Here is a 24,235-nt window from a genome sequence, read left to right on the forward strand (position 1 = left end):
TTAACCCCTAACAGGTATATTAGACGCTGTTTTGATAACAGCGTCTAATATACCTGCTACCTGGTCCTCTGGTGGTCCCCTTTGTTTGGATCGACCACCAGAGGACACAGGTAGCTCAGTAATATGTTGCACCAAGCACCACTACACTACACCCCCCCCCCCTGTCACTTATTAACCCCTTATTTACCCTTGATCACCCCTGATCACCCCATATAGACTTTCTGATCACCCCCCTGTCATTGATTACCCCCCCCTGTCATTGATCACGCCCCTGTAAAGCTCCATTCAGATGTCCGCATGATTTTTACGGATCCACTGATAGATGGATCGGATCCGCAAAACGCATACGGACGTCTGAATGGAGCCTTACAGGGGCGCGATCAATGACTGTGGTGATCACCCCATATAGACTCCCTGATCACCCCCCTGTCATTGATTACACCCCTGTCATTGATCAACCCCCTGTAAAGCTCCATTCAGATGTCCGCATGATTTTTACGGATCCACTGATAGATGGATCGGATCCGCAAAACGCATACGGACGTCTGAATGGAGCCTTACAGGGGCGTGATCAATGACTGGTGATCACCCCATATAGACTCCCTGATCACCCCCCTGTCATTGATTACACCCCTGTCATTGATCAACCCCCTGTAAAGCTCCATTCAGATGTCCACATGATTTTTACGGATCCACTGATAGATGGATCGGATCCGCAAAACACATACAGGCGTCTCCCTGGAGCCTTCCAGGGGGGGTGATCACCCCCCTGTCATTGATCACCCCTCTGTAAGGCTCCATTCAGACATTTTTTTGGCCCAAGTTAGCGGACTTATTATTTTTTTTTCTTACAAAGTCTCATATTCCACTAACTTGTGTCAAAAAATAAAATCTCACATGAACTCACCATACCCCTCACGGAATCCAAATGCGTAAAAATTTTTAGACATTTATATTCCAGACTTCTTCTCACGCTTTAGGGCCCCTAGAATGCCAGGGCAGTATAAATACCCCACATGTGACCCCATTTCGGAAAGAAGACACCCCAAGGTATTCCGTGAGGGGCATACTGAGTCCATGAAAGATTGAAATTTTTGTCCCAAGTTAGCGGAAAGGGAGACTTTGTGAGAAAAAAATAAAAAATATCAATTTCCGCTAACTTGTGCCAAAAAAAAAAAATTTCTATGAACTCGCCATGCCCCTCATTGAATACCTTGGGGTGTCTTCTTTCCAAAATGGGGTCACATGTGGGGTATTTATACTGCCCTGGCATTCTAGGGGCCCCAAAGCGTGAGAAGAAGTCTGGTATCCAAATGTCTAAAAAATGCCCTCCTAAAAGGAATTTGGGCACCTTTGCGCATCTAGGCTGCAAAAAAGTGTCACATCTGGTATCGCCGTACTCAGGAGAAGTTGGGCAATGTGTTTTGGGGTGTCATTTTACATATACCCATGCTGGGTGAGAGAAATATCTTGGTCAAATGCCAACTTTGTATAAAAAAAAAATGGTAAAAGTTGTCTTTTGCCAAGATATTTCTCTCACCCAGCATGGGTATATGTAAAATGACACCCCAAAACACATTTCCCAACTTCTCCTGAATACGGCGATACCACATGTGTGACACTTTTTTGCAGCCTAGGTGGGCAAAGGGGCCCATATTCCAAAGAGCACCTTTAGGATTTCACAGGTCATTTACCTACTTACCACACATTAGGGCCCCTGGAAAATGCCAGGGCAGTATAACTACCCCACAAGTGACCCCATTTTGGAAAGAAGACATCCCAAGGTATTCGCTGATGGGCATAGTGAGTTCATGGAAGTTTTTATTTTTTGTCACAAGTTAGTGGAATATGAGACTTTGTAAGAAAAAAAAAAAAATCATTTTCCACTAACTTGTGACAAAAAATAAAAAGTTCTATGAACTCACTATGCCCATCAGCGAATACCTTAGGGTGTCTACTTTCCGAAATGGGGTCATTTGTGGGGTGTTTGTACTGTCTGGCCATTGTAGGACCTCAGGAAACATGACAGGTGCTCAGAAAGTCAGAGCTGCTTCAAAAAGCAGAAATTCACATTTTTGTACCATAGTTTGTAAACGCTATAACTTTTACCCAAACCATTTTTTTTTTTTACCCAAACATTTTTTTTTTATCAAAGACATGTAGAACAATAAATTTAGAGCAAAATTTATATATGGATGTCGTTTTTTTTTTGCAAAATTTTACAACTGAAAGCGAAAAATGTCATTTTTTTGCTAAAAAATCGTTAAATTTCGATTAATAACAAAAAAAGTAAAAATGTCAGCAGCAATGAAATACCACCAAATGAAAGCTCTATTAGTGAGAAGAAAAGGAGGTAAAATTAATTTGAGTGGTAAGTTGCATGACCGAGCAATAAACCGCTAAAGTTGTGGAGTGCCGATTTGTAAAAAAGGACCTGGTCTTTAGGGGGGTATAAACCTGTGGTCCTTAAGTGGTTAAGAACCCCATGTTCTGAAGCTTGTTCAGCCAGCAGCTTTTCCCATTTGACTCATGTACATGCATGCTTTGCTAACCATGCTTGGATTCCTGTTTTTTCAATGTAAAAAGGTATACCCAATCCTCAGTATCTACCACCAGGATAGTCTGGTGACCCTCATACACACTACATGGTCAACCAATCCCATGAGATTGTTGAAATTTGGTCAGCAATATCCTTGTCTCTTGTACTTTATTTATTTTTCTAATTTCGTGTCATTGGTAATTTTTGCTTTTAAATGTCTCTATTTATCTTTTTATAATTAAGGGGTCATTTTGAGGAAATGTGTGAGAGTCTGCTGTCTCGAGTTGAACCTCCACTCCGCAGCGTCCTAGAGCAAGCCAGTAAGTAAGATTTATGGCTGAAACTATAGACTAGTTGGGTTTGTGATCTATGACTGCACAACTCATGCTCTGTTGATGAGAACTAATAGTATTTATGCATTTAAAGAGGTTATCCCATGATTAATGTAAAAAATGAAAATCTGACATGATATAGTACATCAACCTCTAAGAAAACAGCTGTAGCTCTCTCCCTATGACTGCTTAGGAGGCAGCTGAAGGATGAAACTGAGTATGCTTTTTTTTTTTTTTTTTTTTTTTTTTTTTTTTTAATAAAAATATAACAGTTGTACTTTAAGATCATGCTCTCACTTGTCTTGTGCAGAACTTAAGAAAGAAGATATTTATGCCGTTGAGATAGTTGGTGGTGCCACACGAATCCCAGCCGTTAAGGAGCGAATAAACCGTTTCTTCGGTAAAGAAGTTAGCACCACGTTGAATGCTGATGAAGCAGTAGCCAGAGGCTGCGCATTACAGGTGAGTGAACAGCCTTTGAATGCATGACCTGGGGACATTTCTGTTCTTGCTTTTTATTTAAGATGTTCTAGCTTGTCTTAGGATCTCCCTATTGTATCTCGTGTTACTTTTAAACAGACTATCTGATTTATTTTTTGAAGGGGTTGTGTTCACGCAAAACATAAGGTTTCATTTGGAAGCATTAAAAATAAAAATAATAAAAAATATGCATGTATATAGGTATTGCTGTTACATACTTGCAATGATGCTACCTGGTGTCCTTTTGATTTCTTCTCAGTTAGGCCTCATGCACACGGCCGTTGTTTGGGTCCACATCCAAGCCGCCGTTTTGACGGCTCGGATGCGGACCCATTCACTTCAATGGGGCCGCAAAAGATGTGGACAGCACACAGATCTCCGTTCCATGGCCCTGCTATGAAAATATAACCTGTCCTATTCTTGTCCGCGCTTTGCGGACAAGAATAGGCAGTTATATTGAAGGCTATCCATGCGGACCGCAAAACGCACCACGGTCGTGTGCATGAGGCCTTATTCTTCACAGCATTTATATCTTACGATATGTTTTTTTTCCCTGCTTGCTTCTCAATTAATTTATTTTTTCGTGGTCGTAGTGTGCTATTCTGTCTCCGGCTTTTAAAGTTAGAGAGTTTTCCATCACTGATCTGGTACCTTACCCGATATCCTTAAAGTGGAATTCTCCAGCGGAGGAAGGTCTAAGGTGGGTACAAATGCGTATAATTTATTGACGGTCATTCAGTATTTGAATCACTTGATTTGGGATTTTTCTGTGCTTGGTAACATTATATAAATTATTTTGTTTTCAGTGACTGTGAGGTGTTTCCCAAGAACCATGCTGCACCGTTCTCCAAAGTGCTTACATTCTACAGGAAAGAACCTTTCACTTTGGATGCTTATTACAGTGCACCCAAAGAACTTCCCTATCCTGATCCCTCTTTAGGTGAGTTCAACATTCTTCAAGGGGTTGTCTAGGAGTTTGATCTTGGTGGTGGTTGTCTGACAGCCTGCATAGATTGACCCCAATTTTATAGTCGCTTACCTAAAAATCTGATTTACATTGTCATACATCCCACATACTGTATCTTGCATACCTGACTACTACTAAAGATGTGGACATAATGTGGGAGCCATCTTGTCCCATATTTGGTAGGCATAGACATATATCTAGCGGTTTTGGAAAAACATAAGTTACGTGGATAGGAATTGACCTTCTGCACTGCTCATGGCCCTCAGTCAAAATAACAAAGCATGTGATTTCAGTTGTCAAGTTTGTGTTTTGTTTTTTGGCTTAAAGGGGATTTACGAGATTTTTCAACTGGTGACTTATCCTTTGGATATGTCGTCAGTATCTGATTGGCGGTGGTCTTGGGTGTCTGACCTCCACCAATCACAAGTTTGAGAAGGCACCGGCACTCGCAGTAGCACCACGGCCTTCTCTCAGCAAACCAAGCACAGCGCCGTGCACTTAATAACGCCAGTGCTTGGCATCGCTGCTCAGCCCCATTTACTTCAGTGGGGCTCAGCTGTGCTAGGCCATGTAACCGATAAACGTGACGTCACACTGCCTAGGCAAAGCTGCGAGAAAGCCCACACAAAACCTGTCCTAATCACACAGCAGGACAAGTTACTTCCCAACACTGATGTAAAGAGCTGCCTCATCCTTCTCTCTGCTTTGCTTATCAGGGATTATGATTCTGAATACAGGTGATAAGATCTTCAGCTGAATCTCTGTAGAAATGGAGTTCATGAGGAGACATGAAGTACAGAGAGGACAGACTGTGGTAATGTGGGCTGTTCTAATGGAGACTGCATACAAGTGCTGCTGCTCATTATTTACACCCCCACCCTCCTCTCTGTACTTCATGTCTCCTAATAAACTCCATTCTTACAGAGATTCATCTGAAGATCATATTAAACTGTATTTAGGATTATAATCCCTGACAAGTAAGAGAGGAAGCTCTCTAACTTGTCCTCCTGTGTAATTGGTTAAACCTACAACAACCCACAATTGCAACACCTCAATCCTCAGAAAGAAACATAAAGTAAACACCAAAAACGAGGATACTGTTGGTATAAAAATAAATAATTTTATTGAATTACATCAGACAATAAATATCACTTGTAGTCAAAAGGGATGGGATGTAGAGAAACGAGCCTCTAAAAAATGGGCTCAACAATGCAGAGAAACGCATTGGAGGAAAATTGCACCTTGAGCAGCCACAGTTACCAAAATAATAGTCGGGTGACAATCAAATTGATAATGGATAACAATGATAATGACATATGACATCAGACCTCTAACATGATTATCCAAAAAATCCTTTCACCCTCCTCAGTCTAGGACTCAGGTTGAATGTCAGACTACTGCAATATCTAATAATATGACTGGTGGACAAAGTCTGTAATCATGGTAACTACTTGATACTGGGTGGTACCGTCAGTCAAGACATCAACTAAGTCTACATACCCATATTGCTGATGCTCGCGGTGACAATGGATCCCCCAATTCAACCTGAGTCCTAGACTGAGGGTGAAAGGATTTTTTGGATAATCATGTTAGAGGTCTGATGTGATATGTCATTATCATTGTTATCCATTATCAATTTGATTGTCACCCGACTCTTTATTATTTTGGTAACTGTGGCTGCTCAAGGTGCAATTTTCCTCCAATGCGTTTCTCTGCATTGAGCCCATTTTTTTAGAGGCTTGTTTCTCTACATCCCATCCCTTTTGACTACAAGTGATATTTATTGTCTGATGTAATTCAATAAAATAATTTTTATACTTACCGTATCCTCGTTTTTGGTGTTTACTCCTGTGTAATTAGGACAGATTTTGTGTGGACTAGTAGGATGGCGCTCATTTTATTTTTCCTAATGAGTGCTCCCCAGACTAAACGAGCCATTATAACCTAATGAAAGGTATTTGGTAATATATTTATAATTAAGTAATATTTAAGTGTTTTCATTTTCTTAATTCCTGGAGAACCCCTTTTAAATATAACTACGTGTAGTTGTATATCAGCAAATGACAAAATTGTGACCATGGACACACAGTTAACACCTTTTTATCATTTTGTTAGATAACAATGCATTCACCTTGATCTTCTTTTTCTTTATAATTTAGTGCTGATTCTTTAACCATTTTCCTACCGCTGCACAACTTACTATGTCGCGGTGGTTGGCTCTTATCTGTAACCCGATGTATAATAGATAGATCGATCAATCCATACAAAAGGTCAGGCAGCACACCCTTGGAAGTTGAGGGAAAGGGTGCCCGCGGTAATCCCTCGATTCAGGATGATGAATAAACAAAAGTCTGCAGCACTCCTTGAAAGCTGAAAAAAATTTGCTATTTATTCACAACTTGTCATGTGACAACGTTTCGGTTCTCTCACAGAACCCTTTTCAAGGACTTGACTTGAAAAAGGTTCTGTGAGAGAACCAAAACGTTGTCACATGATGTGTGAATAAATAGCACATTTTTTTCAGCTTTCAAGGAGTGCTGCAGACTTTTGTTTATTCATCATCCTGAATCGAGGGATTACCGCGGGCACCCTTTCCCTCAACTTCCAAGGGAGTGCTGCTGACCTTTTAGTCTAGTTACATTGCGATCTGCCAGCGCTGTCATTAGATAGCTGAGGTCACAGGGAGATGTGCTGTGGCCAGCGGGAGCGGTGTGGTTGTAATACATGCTTGTAGCATTCAAGCTACAAGCGTGTATTACATTGAAGAAACTGAAAGTTGGCAGGGAGTGCTTTTTCTTGTGTAAGAGCGCCAGCTGCTTGCTTTAAAATGAAATTTCAGCTTGCAGGCTGGGAATTAAAGGGAACCTGTCACCTCCCAAAACTATTCCAAGCTGCCAGCAGTGTGTTTCGGATGATGCCTCTTCGTGAAGGCAGATGCAGCAAAAGTACTGAAAAACATTGTTATATTCCCTGCCGGCGCGCTTCTCCACACATGCTTGAAGTCGAGGGGGCAGGGGCCTCCTAGCTTCAAGTAATGGTAACCACGCCCCCATCCCTACCCCTTCGCTGTGACTGACAGCTAGCAGTTCGGCTGGCTTTGCTGAACTCTCTGCATAAGCGCTGTCAATCACAGGGATGGGGGCGTGGTTACCGTGACTTGAAGCAAGGAGGCCGCTGCCCCCTTCACTTCAAGCATGTGTGGAGAAGCGCGCCGGCAGGAAATAAAACAATGTTTCTCGCTGGTATCATTGGGGGACACAGGACCGTGGGTATAGCTTGCTGCTGCCACTAGGAGGCGACACTAGGCTGAAAAGTGATAACTCCTCCCCTGCAGGCTATACCCCCTCCAGCCTGGAGAGAGCATATCAGTTTTTAGCTTGGTGTCGTAGGAGGCAGACCTCCCGGCTTACTTTTATTATTTTATCTTTTTCCTTTTTAGGTTTGGGGAAACAGAGTCGCCTAGCCACTCTGTCTACCCCGGGAGCAAGGCCGGTGTCGGAATCCCCTCACCGCTCGCCCTCCCCAAGAAACAAAAGTGGACCAGGGCAGCCCTGCTTCCCGCCAGCCAAAGGGGTCACCTGAATCCGGCGAGACCCTCCGCCATTCCAGTCCCCTGCCACTTCGGGTGCCAGCGGCTGAAGAGGGGACCCTGCTGGTACTCTGAGAAAGGGTGAAGAGAAGAGGATGAAGATGGGGTGAGTAGTCCGCATTGGGTAAGTACCTCAGCTCCCCCCCCTTCCCCTTGGTCACCTCGGTCACCTCATAAGATGGAGGACTCTTTTCTTCATGAGGGCCCCACATTACCTCAGGCCCCAATGTAGTAGCCGGCACGTTATACTGCCTTCGGGGTGAGCGCCGCTCCGGTCGCTCCACTTCCCGGCCGGCTGTTCGCTCGGCCGGCGCCAAAAATTTAGGCCCCGGCTTCTCTCCGGGCCTACCGGAACTCAGCCCGTACAGGTTTTTTTGCGGCCGCGGGATGGGTTCCCGCATCAGGTGGACACATCTGCCCACTGATCTGGAGGGGGTATCGGCGGTTACTCTTTAAGTCCCTCTGTGGTAGCTGGCCGGCAGTACCGCCCGGTCGGCTGTGCGCCGAACTTTATGTCCCGGCTTTGCGGCCTACTAGGCCGCAACTTTCATTCCGATTCTGGAGGGGGCGGGTTCGTCCTTTAGGCGCGAATCCTCCCCGACTAGCTGTCCCTCCTCCCCCAGGTGCCCGCTGAGCTCCGCTCCGGTCCTCTGAGCAGGGTTAACCCTTCCTGCACAGCCACCTTTTTCAGGCCCCTGTTTACCCTAGGTTTCTTTCTGCAGGCACAATGTGCCTTTAATATTGCGGTATACAGCCCTTCCTGACCTCCTCTCCATATGAGGTTAGGTCCTCACCAAAAAATAATAATAATAATAATAATTATGCGCAACAGATCCTGCCCTCCTCAGACCACAAAATCCATGCTCCAACTGCGTGAATCCAGTGGGGTACATCTGGAGGATCCCAATCCGCCCTCTGAGGCCGTTTGGTTGATTATGCTCCAACTGCGCAAATCCAGTGAAGTACATCTGAGGGATTCCTATTCCGCCCTCTGGGCCGTTGGGTTGATAATTCTCCAACTGCGTAAATCCAGTGGAGTACATCCGAAGAGTCCCCAATCCGCCCTCCGGGCCGTTTGGCTGATAATGCTCCAACTGCAAAGTCCAGTGGGGTACATCTGGAGGATCCCAATCCGCCCTCCGGGCCGTTTGGCTGATAATGCTCCAACTGCAAAGTCCAGTGGGGTACATCTGGAGGATCCCAATCCGCCCTCCGGGCCGTTTGGCTGATAATGCTCCAACTGCAAAGTCCAGTGGGGTACATCTGGAGGATCCCAATCCGCCCTCCGGGCCGTTTGGCTGATAATGCTCCAACTGCAAAGTCCAGTGGGGTACATCTGGAGGATCCCAATCCGCCCTCCGGGCCGTTTGGCTGATAATGCTCCAACTGCAAAGTCCAGTGGGGTACATCTGGAGGATCCCAATCCGCCCTCCGGGCCGTTTGGCTGATAATGCTCCAACTGCAAAGTCCAGTGGGGTACATCTGGAGGATCCCAATCCGCCCTCCGGGCCGTTTGGCTGATAATGCTCCAACTGCAAAGTCCAGTGGGGTACATCTGGAGGATCCCAATCCGCCCTCCGGGCCGTTTGGCTGATAATGCTCCAACTGCAAAGTCCAGTGGGGTACATCTGGAGGATCCCAATCCGCCCTCTGAGGCCGGTTGGTTAATAATACTACAACTGTGCAAATCCAGTGGAGGACAACTGTAACTTCCTATCCACTTTCCGGGGGCGTCTGTTTGAGTTTCTCCTCCTGCACAACTCAGCGGAGGACCTCTGGAAGCTCCCAACCCACCCTCCTGGGTCATTCTGTTAATAGAGCACCGTCTGCGCAATCGGTATGCAGACCCTTAGTTCCATTCCACCTCCGGGTAGTTTGGTTCTTCTGTCAACACAGCCTGCAACAGCCATGGGCTAGAGGCTGAGAGGTGGAACTGCGCACGAGCGAGCCGAAGCAGGACAGTTATTCGGACTCTGACATGAATCCGGATTAATTTTCCTAGATTACGTCCGTGCTAACCGGTTCTGGTGTATGCATGAACCCCTTCCTTAGGCACTATTTACACTTCTACTAGATGCAGTGCTTAATTTGGGTATTACCTCCTTCCTGAGGTGGACTGACCTCACTAGCATTGGCCTCAATGCCAGCCATAGGTGCCCTCGTTCTGTGAGTGGCGGAATTGAAGTTCCACTGGGCTCAGTATCGTCAGCATACATTAACCTTTAGTATAGGTGGCATTATGGCATTCTCACTGCTGTCGCAGTGTTTACGTACGCATTACACCCTTTTTGGGGTGGGATGATGGCACTTCCCACAGAGTACAAAACTCGTCATATGCAAGTTCCTGCTAGGTGCGTTACCCCTTTCGATGGGTGATGTATTTGCACTACCTCGGGTTACAGTACTTACTGGATATGTTACTCCCGATCATAGGTAAAGCGTTTGCACTGTCACTGGGCGCAGTGCTTGCCGTAGATTTTTCCCCCTCCATTGAGTGGGTAATTACACTTCTGTAGATTGCGGTTCTGACTATCGCGCTACCCCCTTCCCTAACCGGGGGATTGCGCTTCCGTTGGTTATATTCCATCTCCCATTTGCCATCACATACTTCCTATGGCATTACCCTCTACAAACGATCCAGTAACGGGGGGGATCACTATGCATCTTTGCATGCTGTATTTCAGCTACGCCACGACTCTAGAGGCCTTGGTTCCTTCACAGGTGGTCCGTGGCAACAGTCGGTACCGCTGGTGCCTGATATTCTCATCTAGTGGCATATGGATACTGCCACTGGATAATATGGACACTCCCATATTGTATCCCTCTTTTCTTCATGCACTTATTGGAGGCACAAAAATGTCAGCCTTTGTGCTCTCAGGGGTGTCACCCAGCCTTAGGTGTCCTAGAGACTCCCCATCCCCATGAGCACTCCACCGTTCAGGTCAGTCACACTGCACAGAGTACTGTGGTCAAGATCCAGCAAGCAGAATATTCCACCGACTCCGGATGCTTCGTCCTCCACTCATCCTTATCTGGGTGAGGGCGTTATGCTGGCAATCTGCAGTGGCTACTACAACGGCTTCTCCTTCGCAGGGTAGTTTTCACGCTAGGGCTAGATGCTCCTAATCGCTGTAGCGAGACAGCCCCCCTCAGGTAGGGGTTCTACCCTGGTACTAATTCGGCAGTTGCTCCTGTTCAGCGCCCTTGTCAGGTGGAGGGTTTAAGGTTAGCTCTACTAACTGGGCCAGCTTGATACCAGAACATCTACTGGATGTCCTCAGGCCTTCCCCTCATGTCCACGCTGGCGGAGCATCCGGTAACCTCTACCGCATAGGGGGTGTTTGAGTCACCATTACATGCTAAGGTTCCTTCTGCACAGTTCTTTCGCCAGGCAACGGATTCCTCTAACACGAGAATCAGTGACCTCTACGGTGTGGCCTACTCCTCGGCTGGAGTATGGCGTGAGCATTACTCTTGGGACTTCCCTTGTAGGGCCTCCCCTTCAGGCGGAGTATCTCATCACCACTAGATGCTGTAGAGCTCCAGTCTCACATGGGAATGGGCTTTAGTTCTGGCCTCTTTCTGGTTTACTACAAATAAGGGTCCGTGGCTCTGACAACTGTTGTCCTTCTGCCACAGCTAATCCATATCCATATGTTTCAAAAAAGGCTCTTGATGTGAGCCGAAACGTGTCAGAGTATTGTTTGTGACCAATAAAGACATAATCTTTTGTTGAAGACTACAGTGAGTGGCACCTACTTTTTGAGTGCGTTCTACTGGGTAGATCAGTCCCTACGGCACTCGTCAACACTAGATTGCCGTTCTAAGCGGGACCTGGATTCTAGTAGTCATACCGTAACGCCATTGGTGCTACCTCTCTTCAGATGTCAGTGATATCTACGTCACTTCAAGCCAATGGTGGTTGTTCTTTCACTGCTCATTCCGGGGATAGACTGAGAGCCTTCCCAAGACGGGTGGAGCGTAGTCAAACTTCACCCGGCAAGAGTTTTTTTCTCATCTTTGTTCCACTCATCTGCCCTTCCAGGCAGCGTTGCCGCTTTGTTGAAATATAGTCACTGACGGGGCTTCCCATCACTAGCGGTGCTCACATTGGCTTTACTTTACCTTTCCCGTGTGGTATTGATACTTTGGCCTGCCTGGCTTAGGCGTTTGTTTCTTAGTGATTCTCAGGCAGCTTCTCTCACTAGAAATCTCACCACCAGCCTCTATGGCTATAAGGGCGTTGGTCTACCAATATTCCGCTCCCTAGGGTGCGTTCTCTGGACCAGAGGTGAATCCTACGGACTTGGCCTTTTAGTTCTACTTCCACAGCTGCGGCCAGGAGCCAGCTGTTTGGTGCGTTATTTTTTATTTTTTTCTGAGTTGATACGCCTTTCTTGTACGTATTTTTTTCTTTAAGTATGAACATAGGGCAGTGTTCCGTCCAGGATCCTCTCTGTTCGCAGTAGGTGGTCGCCTTTCCACACCTCACAGACATGGGTTTCTTCTTCTCCCTCGTAGTACACGAGCCGAGCTCTCCATCAGCCATGTGATTTGGCCTCTGAGCTTGCTTGTCCTTGTCTAGCGCTTACAGCCCTACGGACTTCTACCTGTTTTCCAGATGGATCCGTTCAACAGTTGCTCGGGCATTTGCCCTCGGGTAGGCAACGCCCAGCTGAGTCTTGGCCCACCCGACCAGCGGTCGGCGCTTCTCGGGTCCATCTCCTTCAGGCAGTAGCTTCCAGTGTGGAAGGCAGTATCTTGGTCTTCCGGGCACATGTTCATCAAGTCTTACCGGGTGCTTTCCTAGGCACCGGCGGATACTGTTCCAGGCAGCAAATTCTTGCAGGCGGCAGTCAGTTACGCATCCTCGAGGGCGTTTTTTTCTCCAGGTGCATGTGATTTGTTCCCTCCTCGTGGACTGCTTTTAGGACGTCCCACGGTCCTGTGTCCCCCAATGATACCAGCGAGAAAACGAGATTTTTGTGAAACTCATCTGTAAAATCTTTCTCGCGGGGTTCATTGGGGGACACAGCTTCCACCCAGTAATTTCTGTTTGCTGTGATTGTTGGCGGTTGTGGAGCCAGTATGGCCCCAGTTCTGGTTTGATCCGACTGGCGTTGGTCAGTTGTTGGTTGTTTACCGTATGGTTATTTTCTCCTACTCCTATGGCTTGGGCACAAACTGATATGCTCTCTCCAGGCTGGAGGGGGTATAGCCTGCAGGGGAGGAGTTATCACTTTTCAGCCTAGTGTCGCCTCCTAGTGGCAGCAGCAAGCTATACCCACGGTCCTGTGTCCCCCAATGAACCCCGCGAGAAAGAGATTTTATAGGTGAGTTTCACAAAAATCTCGTTTTTCAGTACTTTTGCTGAATCTGCCTTCAGGAAGAAAGGGATCATCAGAAACACACTGCTGGCGGCATGGGATGGTTTGGGGAGGTGACAGGTTCCCTTTAACCTCTTCCTCCTTGACTGGCAGAAAAGGGTTAATTCCCCTCAAAAAAAAAAAGTAGTAATATATTTTTCCTTTATCAATTTTTTTGCTAACTATTACGAAAGGTTTCAAGACAAAACATCTCTAAAACCATTACCGTATTCTGAAAATGGACAATATTTATGTACCGTAATCTATCTACTGGCTGGGCAAGGGCAAGACTTCAAAAGACTGGAGCGAATTTATTTATTTATTTTGGTGGCTTTTTTTTTTTATTTTTCTTCTATTCGGTCTATAGCACCGTTCTGCCAGAAAAATTTAGAGTGCCAAAACGCTACAAGCCCCTTCATAGTGATTTTTTATTTATTTTTTTGTTATTTGCCTACGGTATTCATCTGGGGAAAATTTGGACATTTTAACCCGTAGGATACCAGTGCCTTACAGCTACGGCACACTGATCGGGCAGGAGCTGCGCCCGCCCGATCAGCTGCAGGGGTCCGGCATTCACTGATAGCCAGACCCCTGCTGTTTCCGCCGGCATCGGCACGTGCAGTATCCTGCCGGATGTGGGGTGTCAATTGGGTCCCCGTGCTGCTGTGACGGATACCCGATGGCAGGGAACGCAGCCCGATGCCTTTCTTTAGGCATCATGGCTGCCTTCCATGAGAGCCTGTGAGATCCAGCCCCCTGGATCTAACAGGCAGGAAGCTGTAAATGTATTACAGTGAGTACATTTACAGCCAATGCATTACAATACAGAAGTATTGTAATGCATTGTAAAGGGGATCAGACCCCCAAAAAGTAGACAAAAAAACAAAAAAAAGTCAGTTTCCCAAAATAAAGTAAAAAAAATTGTAAAAAATTGAAAAGAAGAAAAGTAGACATGCTATGTATCGACTCGTCCGTATCGCCCAGATCTATTAAAAATATCACATGATCCACCCCAGCAGGTGAAAGCCGTAAAAAGCCATTTTCTGGTCACCTTTCCTCACAAAAAGTGTAATATAAAGTGATCAAAAAGTCTTATCTACTCCAATAAGGTACCAATCTCATCTCATCCTGCAAAAAATTAGCCCGTAAGACAATCGCCAAAAAAAAAAAAAGGGCTCTCAGAAAATGGCAACACAGATTTTGTTCTGTTCAAAAATGTTTTCCCTGTGTAAAACTTAACAAAAAATAAAAACAATAGGCATATTAGGTATTGCCTTGTCCGTAACAACCTGCTCTATAAAAATGTCACATTATATGCTGAAAAAATAAAATAAAAACTATGCCTTTTTTTTTTTTCACCTTGCCTCAAAAAAAAGTCTTATGTACCCCAAAATGGTACCAATCAAACCATAACCTCATCCTGCAAAAAATGAGTCCCCACATAAGACATTCCCTAATAAAATTAAAACCAATGGCACCCATAAACCTATCAATCAAAATCTGTGCTGGAAAAGCCATATAGCGCTCCTTCCGTTCTGAGTCCTTCCATGTGCCCCCACAGTAGTTTACCACCACATATGGAGTGTTGCCGTATTCGGGAGAAAATGGGTAACAAATTATGGGGTGTGCTTTCTCCTGTTGCTCCTTGTGAAAGTGAAAAATTTGGGACTAAAGCAACAATTTTTTTTATTTTTTTTTGGGGAAGAAACAAAATTTTTCATTTTCACAGCCAATGTTTTTAAATTCTGTAAAATGCTTAGGGTCTCAAAGTGTGTGTGTGTGTGTGTGTGTATATATGTGTGTGTGTATATGTATATGTATATATATATATATATATATATATATATATTAGAGAGAGAGATTTTATTTTGCTGTTAACCCTTGCTGTGTTGCAGTAAAAATTGATTTTCATATTTAAAAAAAACTACCAAAAAAGTGAAATTTTGAAATTTCACCTCCATTTTCCTTAACCCTTGAGGTGTTCCACAAGAATTAAACTAGATTGGTAACATCAGATTTGAAGGGTGTTGCTTCTAAAATGGGGTCATTTATAGTTGGTTTCCATTACATAAGCCCCTCAAAATACTTTGGTTTTTAAAATTTTGTTGAAAATTTGAAAAATGGCTTATAAACTTCTAAGGGTACTTTCACACTAACGTTATTCTTTTCCGGTATTGAGTTCCGTCCTAGGGGCTCAATACCGGGGGGAAAAAAGCTACAGTTTTATCCTAATGCATTCTGAATGGAAAGCATTTCGTTCAGTATGCATCAGGATGTCTTACAGTATTTGGCCGGAGAAAATACTGCAGCATGTAGCAGTATATTCTCCGGCCAAAATTCCGGCGTTCAGGCAATTGTTCCGGATCCAGCATTAATTTCCATTGAAATGTATTAATGCCGGATCTGGTACATAGTGTTCCAGCAAAACGGATCCGGTTTCCCAGTCTGCGCATGCACAGACCTTTAAAAATGCAAAAATAAATAAATACTGAATCCGTTTTTGCGGATGACACCGGAGAGACTGATCCGGAATTTCAATGCATTTGTCAGACTGATCCAGATCCGTGTACAAATAATATCAGTTTGCATACAGATCTCCGGATCCGGCACGCAGTTCCGGCAACGGAACTGCCTGTCAGATCCTCACAACGCAACTGTGAAAAGTACCCTAACGTCCTTAAAAAAATTAAATGACATTTACAACATTATGCCAACATAAAGCAGACATATGGGGAAGGTTGATTGATAACCATTTTAGGAGGTATTACTATCTGTTTTAAAAGTAGAGCAATTCAATTTTAGAAAATTTTTCTAAATTTTGGGTAAATTTTTGATTGTTTTATAAATAAAGGTGAAATATATCGACTCAAATTTACCATTGTCATGAAGTACAATGTGTCACAAGAAAACAATCTCAGAATGGCTTGGATAAGTAAAAGCGTTCCAAAGTTATTACCACATAAAGTGACACGTCAGATTTGCAAAAATCGGCCTGGGATTTAAGATGAAAAGTGGCCCGATACTGAAAGGGTTAAGGGTTTTTGTTAAAATAAACAAGTGTGTAAATGTTTCACATACAAATTCCACTATACTATTGCTAAAACTAATAAATACAGTGGCGATCAAAATTTGAGAACAATTTATGAACCAGCCTTCTTGGGGGACTTGAATGAGTTTGGATGTTGTAAAGATGCAATATTCTAGAAATCAGACTTGGAACAACCAACTTCTCTTGCTATGGCTGATAGGGTCACCCCTTTGGCCTTCATCTGGACAACCTGCTGCCGGAGGGTTTCAATCACTTTGGAACGGCACACTATTTTGGCAAAGTCAGTGAAAATTGGAAAGTTAGGCTGCCAGTTCAATGGGGTTTGTCAGATCATTAAAGGGTTTCTATCACTTGGTATCACATATTTAGCCGTCAGACACTAGCGATCCGCTAGTGTCTGCTCTAACAAACCATCCTAATATGATAGGTTTTGGGGCAGCCGTTTCGCTAAAATAAGAACTTATATCTATATGCTAATGAGCCTCTAGGTGCTATGGGGGCGTCATTAGCACCTAGAGGCTCTGTCTACCTTCATAAACTGCCGCCGCCCAGCGCGTCCCTTCAGCCCGCCCATCTCCTGCCGAATGCGATCCTCCCCGTGCGCGTCTCTGTTCGGCGCATGCGCAGTGAATGTCTGACCGCTTCCCTGCTCAGATATCTCCACTGCGCCTGCGCTGATGACATCATAGTGCTCCGAGGAACAGGCGCAGTGCAGATGTCTGAGCAGGGAAGCGGTCAGACATTCACTGCGCATGCGCCGAACAGAGACGCGCACGGGGAGGATCGCATTCAGCAGGAGATGGGCGGGCTGGAGGGACGCGCTGGGCGGCGGCAGTTTCTGAAGGTAGACGGAGCCTCTAGGTGCTAATGACGCCCCCATAGCACCTAGAGGCTCATTAGCATATAGATATAAGTTGTTATTTTAGCGAAACGGCTGCCCCAAAACCTATCATATTAGGATGGTTCGGTAGAGCAGACACTAGCGGATCACTAGTGTCTGGCACCTAAATATGTGATACCAAGTGATAGAAACCCTTTAAGGAAATTAGCAGTTGCCAGATTAACTCCAATAACTTGCAGGTATCTGAAAGAGTTCTCTAATTTTGATCAGTGTTCTTTTTCAATGATCTCATTTAGGGTCCATTGACATGTCCGTAAGTGTTCTGCGGATCCGCAAAACAGACACCGGCAATGTGCATTCCGCAATTTGCGGACCGCACATTGCCGGCACTATAATAGAAAATGCCTAATCTTGTCCGGAAATGGAAGCACGGATGCGGAAGTGCGGATCTGCAAATGCGGATGCGGACAGCACATTCCGGCCCCATTGAAAATGAATGGGTCTGCACCCGTTCCGCAAAACTGTGGAACGGATGCGGACCCATTTTGTGGACGTGTGAATGGACCCTTACACTTATATTCTGTGCTTTAGAATAAATGCAATATATGAAATAATCTTAGAATACTGCTATTTTACTCATGTTAGGATATATTCACATAGGACTACGCTATGACCTTGACATTTCAGAAGTTGTGTGGTCTCTAATTTTGATCGCCACTGTATATATAAATATAATTAAAAAAAAATTATGAACAAAATAGGTTGGATGTTTGGGTGTGTACATAGTCTAATTACTGTTGTTAATACTAGTAACTATGGCTATATCTTTTTTAAACTTTATTTTTTTAATTTTCCTTCAACTTTTTTTTGTTTTTAATATTATATCCATCATCTAATGGCACAAAAGAAAGGTCTAAGGTGTCCCAAGAAAAATATCAAATACATGTAGGCTGGCTGAGAAATTAATCAGTTATTTGCAGCTAGACACATTGCTACAACTGAAAAACTGGCCTGGTAAGGAAGGGGGATAAACACTCCGGTAATGAAGTGGTTAAATAGAAAACTGTTAAGATTTACTTTTAATTTTTTTTTACCTGGTCTGATAAAGCCATGTTTGTCTATGACAGGTCAGTTCCATGTGCAAAAAGTGGCCCCACAGGCTGATGGATCCAGTTCCAAGATAAAGGTTAAAGTACGCGTAAATGTCCATGGTATATTTAGTGTCTCAAGTGCATCTCTAGTTGAAGTCCATAAGACGGATGATTCTGAGGAACCTATGGAAACTGACCATGCTGGGAAAGAGGAGGAGGTACTACTGTTATTTGGCTCTCTACAACTAGTACAGCTCACAGTACATGTGCATTACTTACATGTCACTTATCTGTTGATAGAAAATGCAGGTTGATCAAGAGGAGTCCAAAACAGAAGAAAGCCAATTCGCGCAAGCTGAAAGCAAGCCTGGTTCTGAAGAAATGGAGGTGCATGATTATTTTTTATTTATTTTTTTACTAAGAATTGCTGTAGTTTTGCAGTGTGGCATTGGTCACACAGTTTTACAGGTAAAACATGTTAAAATGTGTTTATCTGGTAAAAGCCAAATGGCCAAAAACGACAGTAATTTTTGGTAAAACATGTGGCTTTCACTGTGCAGTTTTTGAGCATGTGGCACATTTCTGGCCTGTGTGAATAAATTCAGTTGGATTACATACCATACTATAGAGGTGGTTCTTAGCAGCCTTGAAGAGCTTTCTGGGATTCGAATGCTTACCAACTGATTTAATAATAACTCAGAAGTAGTTATGTTTTATTTCCATTCTATTGCCCCAGCGCTTTGATGTACCTTTGCTTGCTACCTATTGGACTTACTAAAGGTGGGATTATAAGTCTGAAGAACCAAAATTCCTAAGATTCCTCTCCCTGCTTAGACATTACCTCTGTGTGTGTGTATATAGCTGGTTGCATGCCCCTCTCTTTCCATTTGTAAAATGGTGCTACAAATAATCCCCCTCTGCTCTGCCCTGCCCTTCTTTTGCTCACTGACGCTACATTTTCTTTTGCTAAGCATGTGAAACACAATCTTTTTATGTGAGAATCTTCTTTAAAACAGATCACCCCTCCCTGGCACCATTTAATGATCCAGTATATTCTGGTCCAGTGTTGTACATGAGCAGTTCCGTTAAAATGTGCAGTGGTTTACAAAGCTTTGCACATCCAACATTACTGTATTTTACTGTATTCCAATAACATGCCTTCTGCTGATAAATTCAATAAGCCTGAAATAATATATTCTAGTTGTTATATGTTTAAAGTTTTCTTTTATTTATTTTTTTCATCTTAGACATCCCAAACTTCACCTAAGGAGAAGAAGAATGATCAGCCTCCTCAAGCCAAAAAACCTAAAGTGAAGACTAGCACAATTGACTTGCCCATTGATCACTATCCTCCATGGCAAATAGGAAGGGACAGCTTAAACCTGTTTATTGAAAATGAGGTATGTGGAAGAGAGAATAAAGCCACTTGTGCTGCGCAAATCTCTAACTGTTATCATTTATTTGAAAGTAGCATTAATTCCATGGCGCTGTAAATAAAGAGGTTACACATACATAATATAAATTACAGTAACAGACTGGTACAGAGATAGAGGACCCTGCCCACAATAGCTTACAATCTACAAGGAAAGGGAAGAACACAGTAGGTGAGGGTATAGGCTGCTGACAAGTCTAGTTATGTGGGAGGGTTTTAAATTTTAAGAGGTTCTGTTTGTCACAATTTTTGCCCACAAATGTTTTTATGCAGTTTTAACAAAACGTTGTGCTTTAATGCACTAAATTGCATGACGGTGCCCATGTGTATAAAGTGATGGGTGGCATTTTTATTATGGGCAGGTACCTACTTTAGAAGTATACGCGTATGGGGGTAATATATTTATGTGTGTTAAGCAACTCTGACCCCCCACCAATCACCTGTTAGTTTAAGCACTGTCGCCTCTGTTAGCACTGCAACCTTCTCACTGCTTTCCTTAGGCCAGTGACGTCGCGTTCATAGTTCACATGGCCTAGGAGCAATTCAGCCCCATTCAGTTGAATAGGGCTGAGCTGCAATACCAAGCACAGATGCTATACAATGTATGGCAATGTGCTTGGTAAGCTGCGAGGAGGCAGCAGCGCTCAGAGGAGCACCAGAGCCTTCTCAAACATCTGATCTGTGGGGGTCCCGTGTGTCAGACGTCCACCGATCATCCTGAGGATAGGTCATCAGTATAAAAATGTTGGAATACCCTTCTAAAAATGCTTGTTAGCTACTAGCAGTATATGCCTGACTGTTTATTTGCCATGTGATTGGCATTAATGTGCTGGCATTCCCTATATTGATCAGGAATCTGTCATGCTCTGGGAACTCCCTTACACAGCATCTTATAAATTTAAGCATGGGAAGGACACCTAAAGGCTAATTGTTGGTTGCGTGCTTCCCTTAGGGAAAGATGATTATGCAAGATAAATTGGAGAAGGAACGAATTGATGCAAAGAATGCAGTGGAGGAATATGTCTACGAGATGAGGGACAAACTGAGTGGAGATTATGAAAAGTTTGTCAATGAAGATGTAAGTGGTTATTTTTATATTAATGCTAAAATTATGTGAAGACTTCTGTCAGTTTTTACTGATAGTCTGCATCATCTACCTGTTGCGATCTATATTTTGCCACGCGTATAAACCCAGCTGCCACTAGAAAAAAAGAATAGTTGGCTTCGCCCAGGTGGGCTATACCTTCTGAACATGCTTGCTATGGCTACATCAGTTTTTCCTGGACTGATAGTGTGAGGACCATCCCACATACTGCACATGCGCTGTCCCACACTGCTCACCTGTTGGATGTCTCTTATAATCAGAAGTTCCCCTTGAAAGCTAGGATTACATTTGTAGCCCATCCTGGAAGCATAGTCTTCCTATTGCAACAAGATAAGGCTATTCTCATGCCGCTGTCGTAGGCTTTGTTCTAAGCGTCTGTTCAGCATGCAGCACTAATCTTCCTGTCAAAATGACAAACCCCACATGTTAGAGGACTATTACTTTTTAAACTACATTACACAACCAAACATACAGGAGAACACAGCACTACATACCTATTACATCCAGTGACATCTCCTCTGATACACATGTTCATTTTCCTCATCTGCTCTGATTGGACAAGACCGCCATGATTACTTCTTTCAGCCAGATCTTATTTCTGCAGAGATTGTCACATAGACATCTTGGGTTCCTACTTTTCCATCATCCTCTCCACCTTCTGAACACCCCATCCAGCCACCCCTAATACTGTGCTCTCTATTACAGTACTGCAGAAACAGTCCCCCTGCAAATACTAGTGAAACATTGCTGGCTGCTAGGGCAGTTCCGTGTACCCCTCAACCCAGCGGCACTTACCTCTTGGGGTACGCATACCGCTGGTTGATAAACAAGTCTAGATCAGAGATTAAGTTGGGCTCTTCCAGCCACACAACTGTAATTTCTCATCTGCTCCATAATGAGACACTCGGAGTCAGTGCACTATTTTGTGTAAACCAGTTGATACATTTGTAGATGTATTTATTGTAATCGTTTTGTATTTTAAGGATCGGAACAGTTTTATTCTAAAGCTGGAAGACACTGAAAACTGGTTGTATGAAGATGGAGAAGATCAGTCAAAACAAGTTTATATAGACAAACTAGCAGATCTAAAGGTAACAATGAATAATAAGTAAAAGAATACATTAATAAAATGATTTACATCCATATATTGGATACATATGAAAAAAACAACAACTTTCCATTCTCACTTTTACATGTATTTCAGTGTCTCTAAATGTAAGACTTGTTCAGAATTACCCTTTCCCCATTACTGTTGTGTAATTTTACAATTGCATCTTCTTATTTCTAGAATTTAGGTCAGCCTATCCAGACACGTTACCAAGAGTTTGCAGACCGACCAAAATCATTTGAAGACCTTGGAAAACAAATTCAACTTTACATGAAAATTATTAATGCTTTTAAAAATAAGGTATGTAATCAGATATTAAAGGAGATGGCTGAGAGCACTAAAAATATAACATGGACGTATGTTATCAAAGCTTAGGCTGACCATATGTCTTGGTTATCTGGTGGCCCTCCTCTTGCTATTTTGCTTCAATTTGTATAAGATGATATATGCATGTCCCACAATGGTGCTCAAATTGCAACAAAAACTGCAATTTCTATGCAGGTGGAAGTGGACACATCACAATTTGGCCTTGTACACGTGGCTGTATCTATATTTCGATCTGCAAATAAAAAGAAAATATGCAGAACACAGATAATTTCTGTCTGCATTCTGTATTTTTCTCCCTCCCATCAATAATATCAATCATGTATTTTCATGTATTCTCATCTTCTAGTATGGAGAAACATAGGAACCATGCTGAGATTTGCAGACTGAGAACATGGGTCTGCCAAAAAATGATGTGTGTATAAATGAATTGATTCTTGTGCTATTTGTAAAAATAAGGTTGTGAAACCCTGATCCCAATTCTGCATTAGGACTAGATGCTAAGTATTCCAGGATGCCATAACTTCATAGACTGTACATGTGCTGGGCTTTACTCTGGGCTCATCATAAGGGGCTTGTCTGCATCCGAGGAGCACATTTTTTTGGACCATAAATAAGTCGGGGAGTCTCTTATTTAGTCAATTTATTTGCTTTTCATAAAAAAAAAATAAAAATTATAAAATTTGAAAACCCATTTAAGATCATAGCATTTTTGTTCTGAAGGAGATTCTGTGCAGATCCTAAAGGGGATGTGTCATGAAAAAGAACCTATTGTTTACATTGTTTTTATGCTGAACAGGGTTATCCTGTATACGGATGAAAACATCCGGTGTCGGTTGGAGCGGGGGCAGCCAATGGCAGATGGGGACGAGCCTCCCTAGCATTGCGCATGATTTACTAGAAAAAGAATGGAATGTAATATATAAATATGAAAATCAAACATAACATATATCAGGGCTCCAGATGGCGACCAAAACGGTCGCCAATGCGTCTTAAAATTTGCAGATGGCGACAAGACTTTTTAGTCTTGTCGCCAATTGTGACTGTACCACAGCGATCCTGCGCAGCCTATGTTCTCTTCAGTAGCACAGTGGAGAAGGAAGGAGTCCCTCCCTCTCCACTGTGACGCGGCCGCCACTACCACCAATAGGGAGATAGCAGGGAGGAGGAGGGGAGGAGCTGTCGCCACTGCGCCACCAATGAATGTAAGACATAAGTATAGGCAGCGGTATCACAGACCCGGCCTCAATAACAGGGCATGCGATACGCGGCAATTAACCCTTCAGGTGCCACAGATCGCAAGCCCTGTTATTGAGGCGGGCTGCCGGGTCTGTGATACCGCTGCAGACAATTGTATAAAGGAGTTAAAGAGGACCTTTTATGGGTCCAAAGAATATGAACTTAGTAGCAGGCTGCATAGAGCGGCGCCCAGGGATCTAAGTGCACTTACTATTATTCCTGGGCGCCGCTCCATTCGCCCGCTGTGGCCCCCGGTATTTTCAACATTCAGAGCAAGGAGGAGGAGACGCCATTGTCTCTCCGTCTCCATGACAGCAGCGCTGTCCAAGCAGAGCTCAGAGCCAGGGAGGTTTTGTTTTCTCCCTGGCTCTGAGCTCTGATTGGACAGCGCTGCTGTCATGGAGACAGAGAGACAATGGCGTCTCCTCCTCCTTGCTCTGAATGTTGAAAATACCAGGGGCCACAGCGGGCGAATGGAGCGGCGCCCAGGAATAATAGTAAGTGCACTTAGATCTTTGGGTGCCGCTCTATGCAGCCTGCTACTAAGTTCATATTCTTTGGACCCATGAAAGGTCCTCTTTATTACATTCATTGGTGGTGCAGTGCACCCCCCCCAAAGCCTCTTCCCCCATTATCACTGGCCACAAGTCGTCGTCGTCCCCCATTGTTACATGGTGGCCACAGGGTCCCATCCCCTCCAGTGGTGGCAGTGGCTGATTACACTGCTGGGGCTCAGATCGTTACCATGGCAGCCAGGACGCTACTGAAGCCCT

General features: G+C 44.0%; 1 protein-coding gene across 1 annotated transcript in view; it reads left to right on the forward strand.

The window, feature by feature from the left end:
• The window catches only part of HSPA4 (heat shock protein family A (Hsp70) member 4), an 84,791-nt gene that overhangs the window by 42,334 nt on the left and 18,222 nt on the right, over positions 1-24,235 (forward strand). Inside the window, exons 8-17 of the mRNA XM_040405851.1 lie at positions 2,783-2,859; positions 3,182-3,333; positions 3,945-4,051; positions 4,158-4,291; positions 18,291-18,472; positions 18,555-18,641; positions 19,502-19,654; positions 20,639-20,764; positions 21,775-21,882; positions 22,080-22,199. Of these exons, the coding sequence (XP_040261785.1) occupies positions 2,783-2,859; positions 3,182-3,333; positions 3,945-4,051; positions 4,158-4,291; positions 18,291-18,472; positions 18,555-18,641; positions 19,502-19,654; positions 20,639-20,764; positions 21,775-21,882; positions 22,080-22,199 (1,246 nt within the window). The remainder of the gene's footprint in view (positions 1-2,782; positions 2,860-3,181; positions 3,334-3,944; positions 4,052-4,157; positions 4,292-18,290; positions 18,473-18,554; positions 18,642-19,501; positions 19,655-20,638; positions 20,765-21,774; positions 21,883-22,079; positions 22,200-24,235) is intronic.

The sequence above is a fragment of the Bufo bufo genome, chromosome 1, assembly GCF_905171765.1.
Source record: "Bufo bufo chromosome 1, aBufBuf1.1, whole genome shotgun sequence".
Taxonomy (NCBI): Eukaryota; Metazoa; Chordata; class Amphibia; order Anura; family Bufonidae; genus Bufo; species Bufo bufo.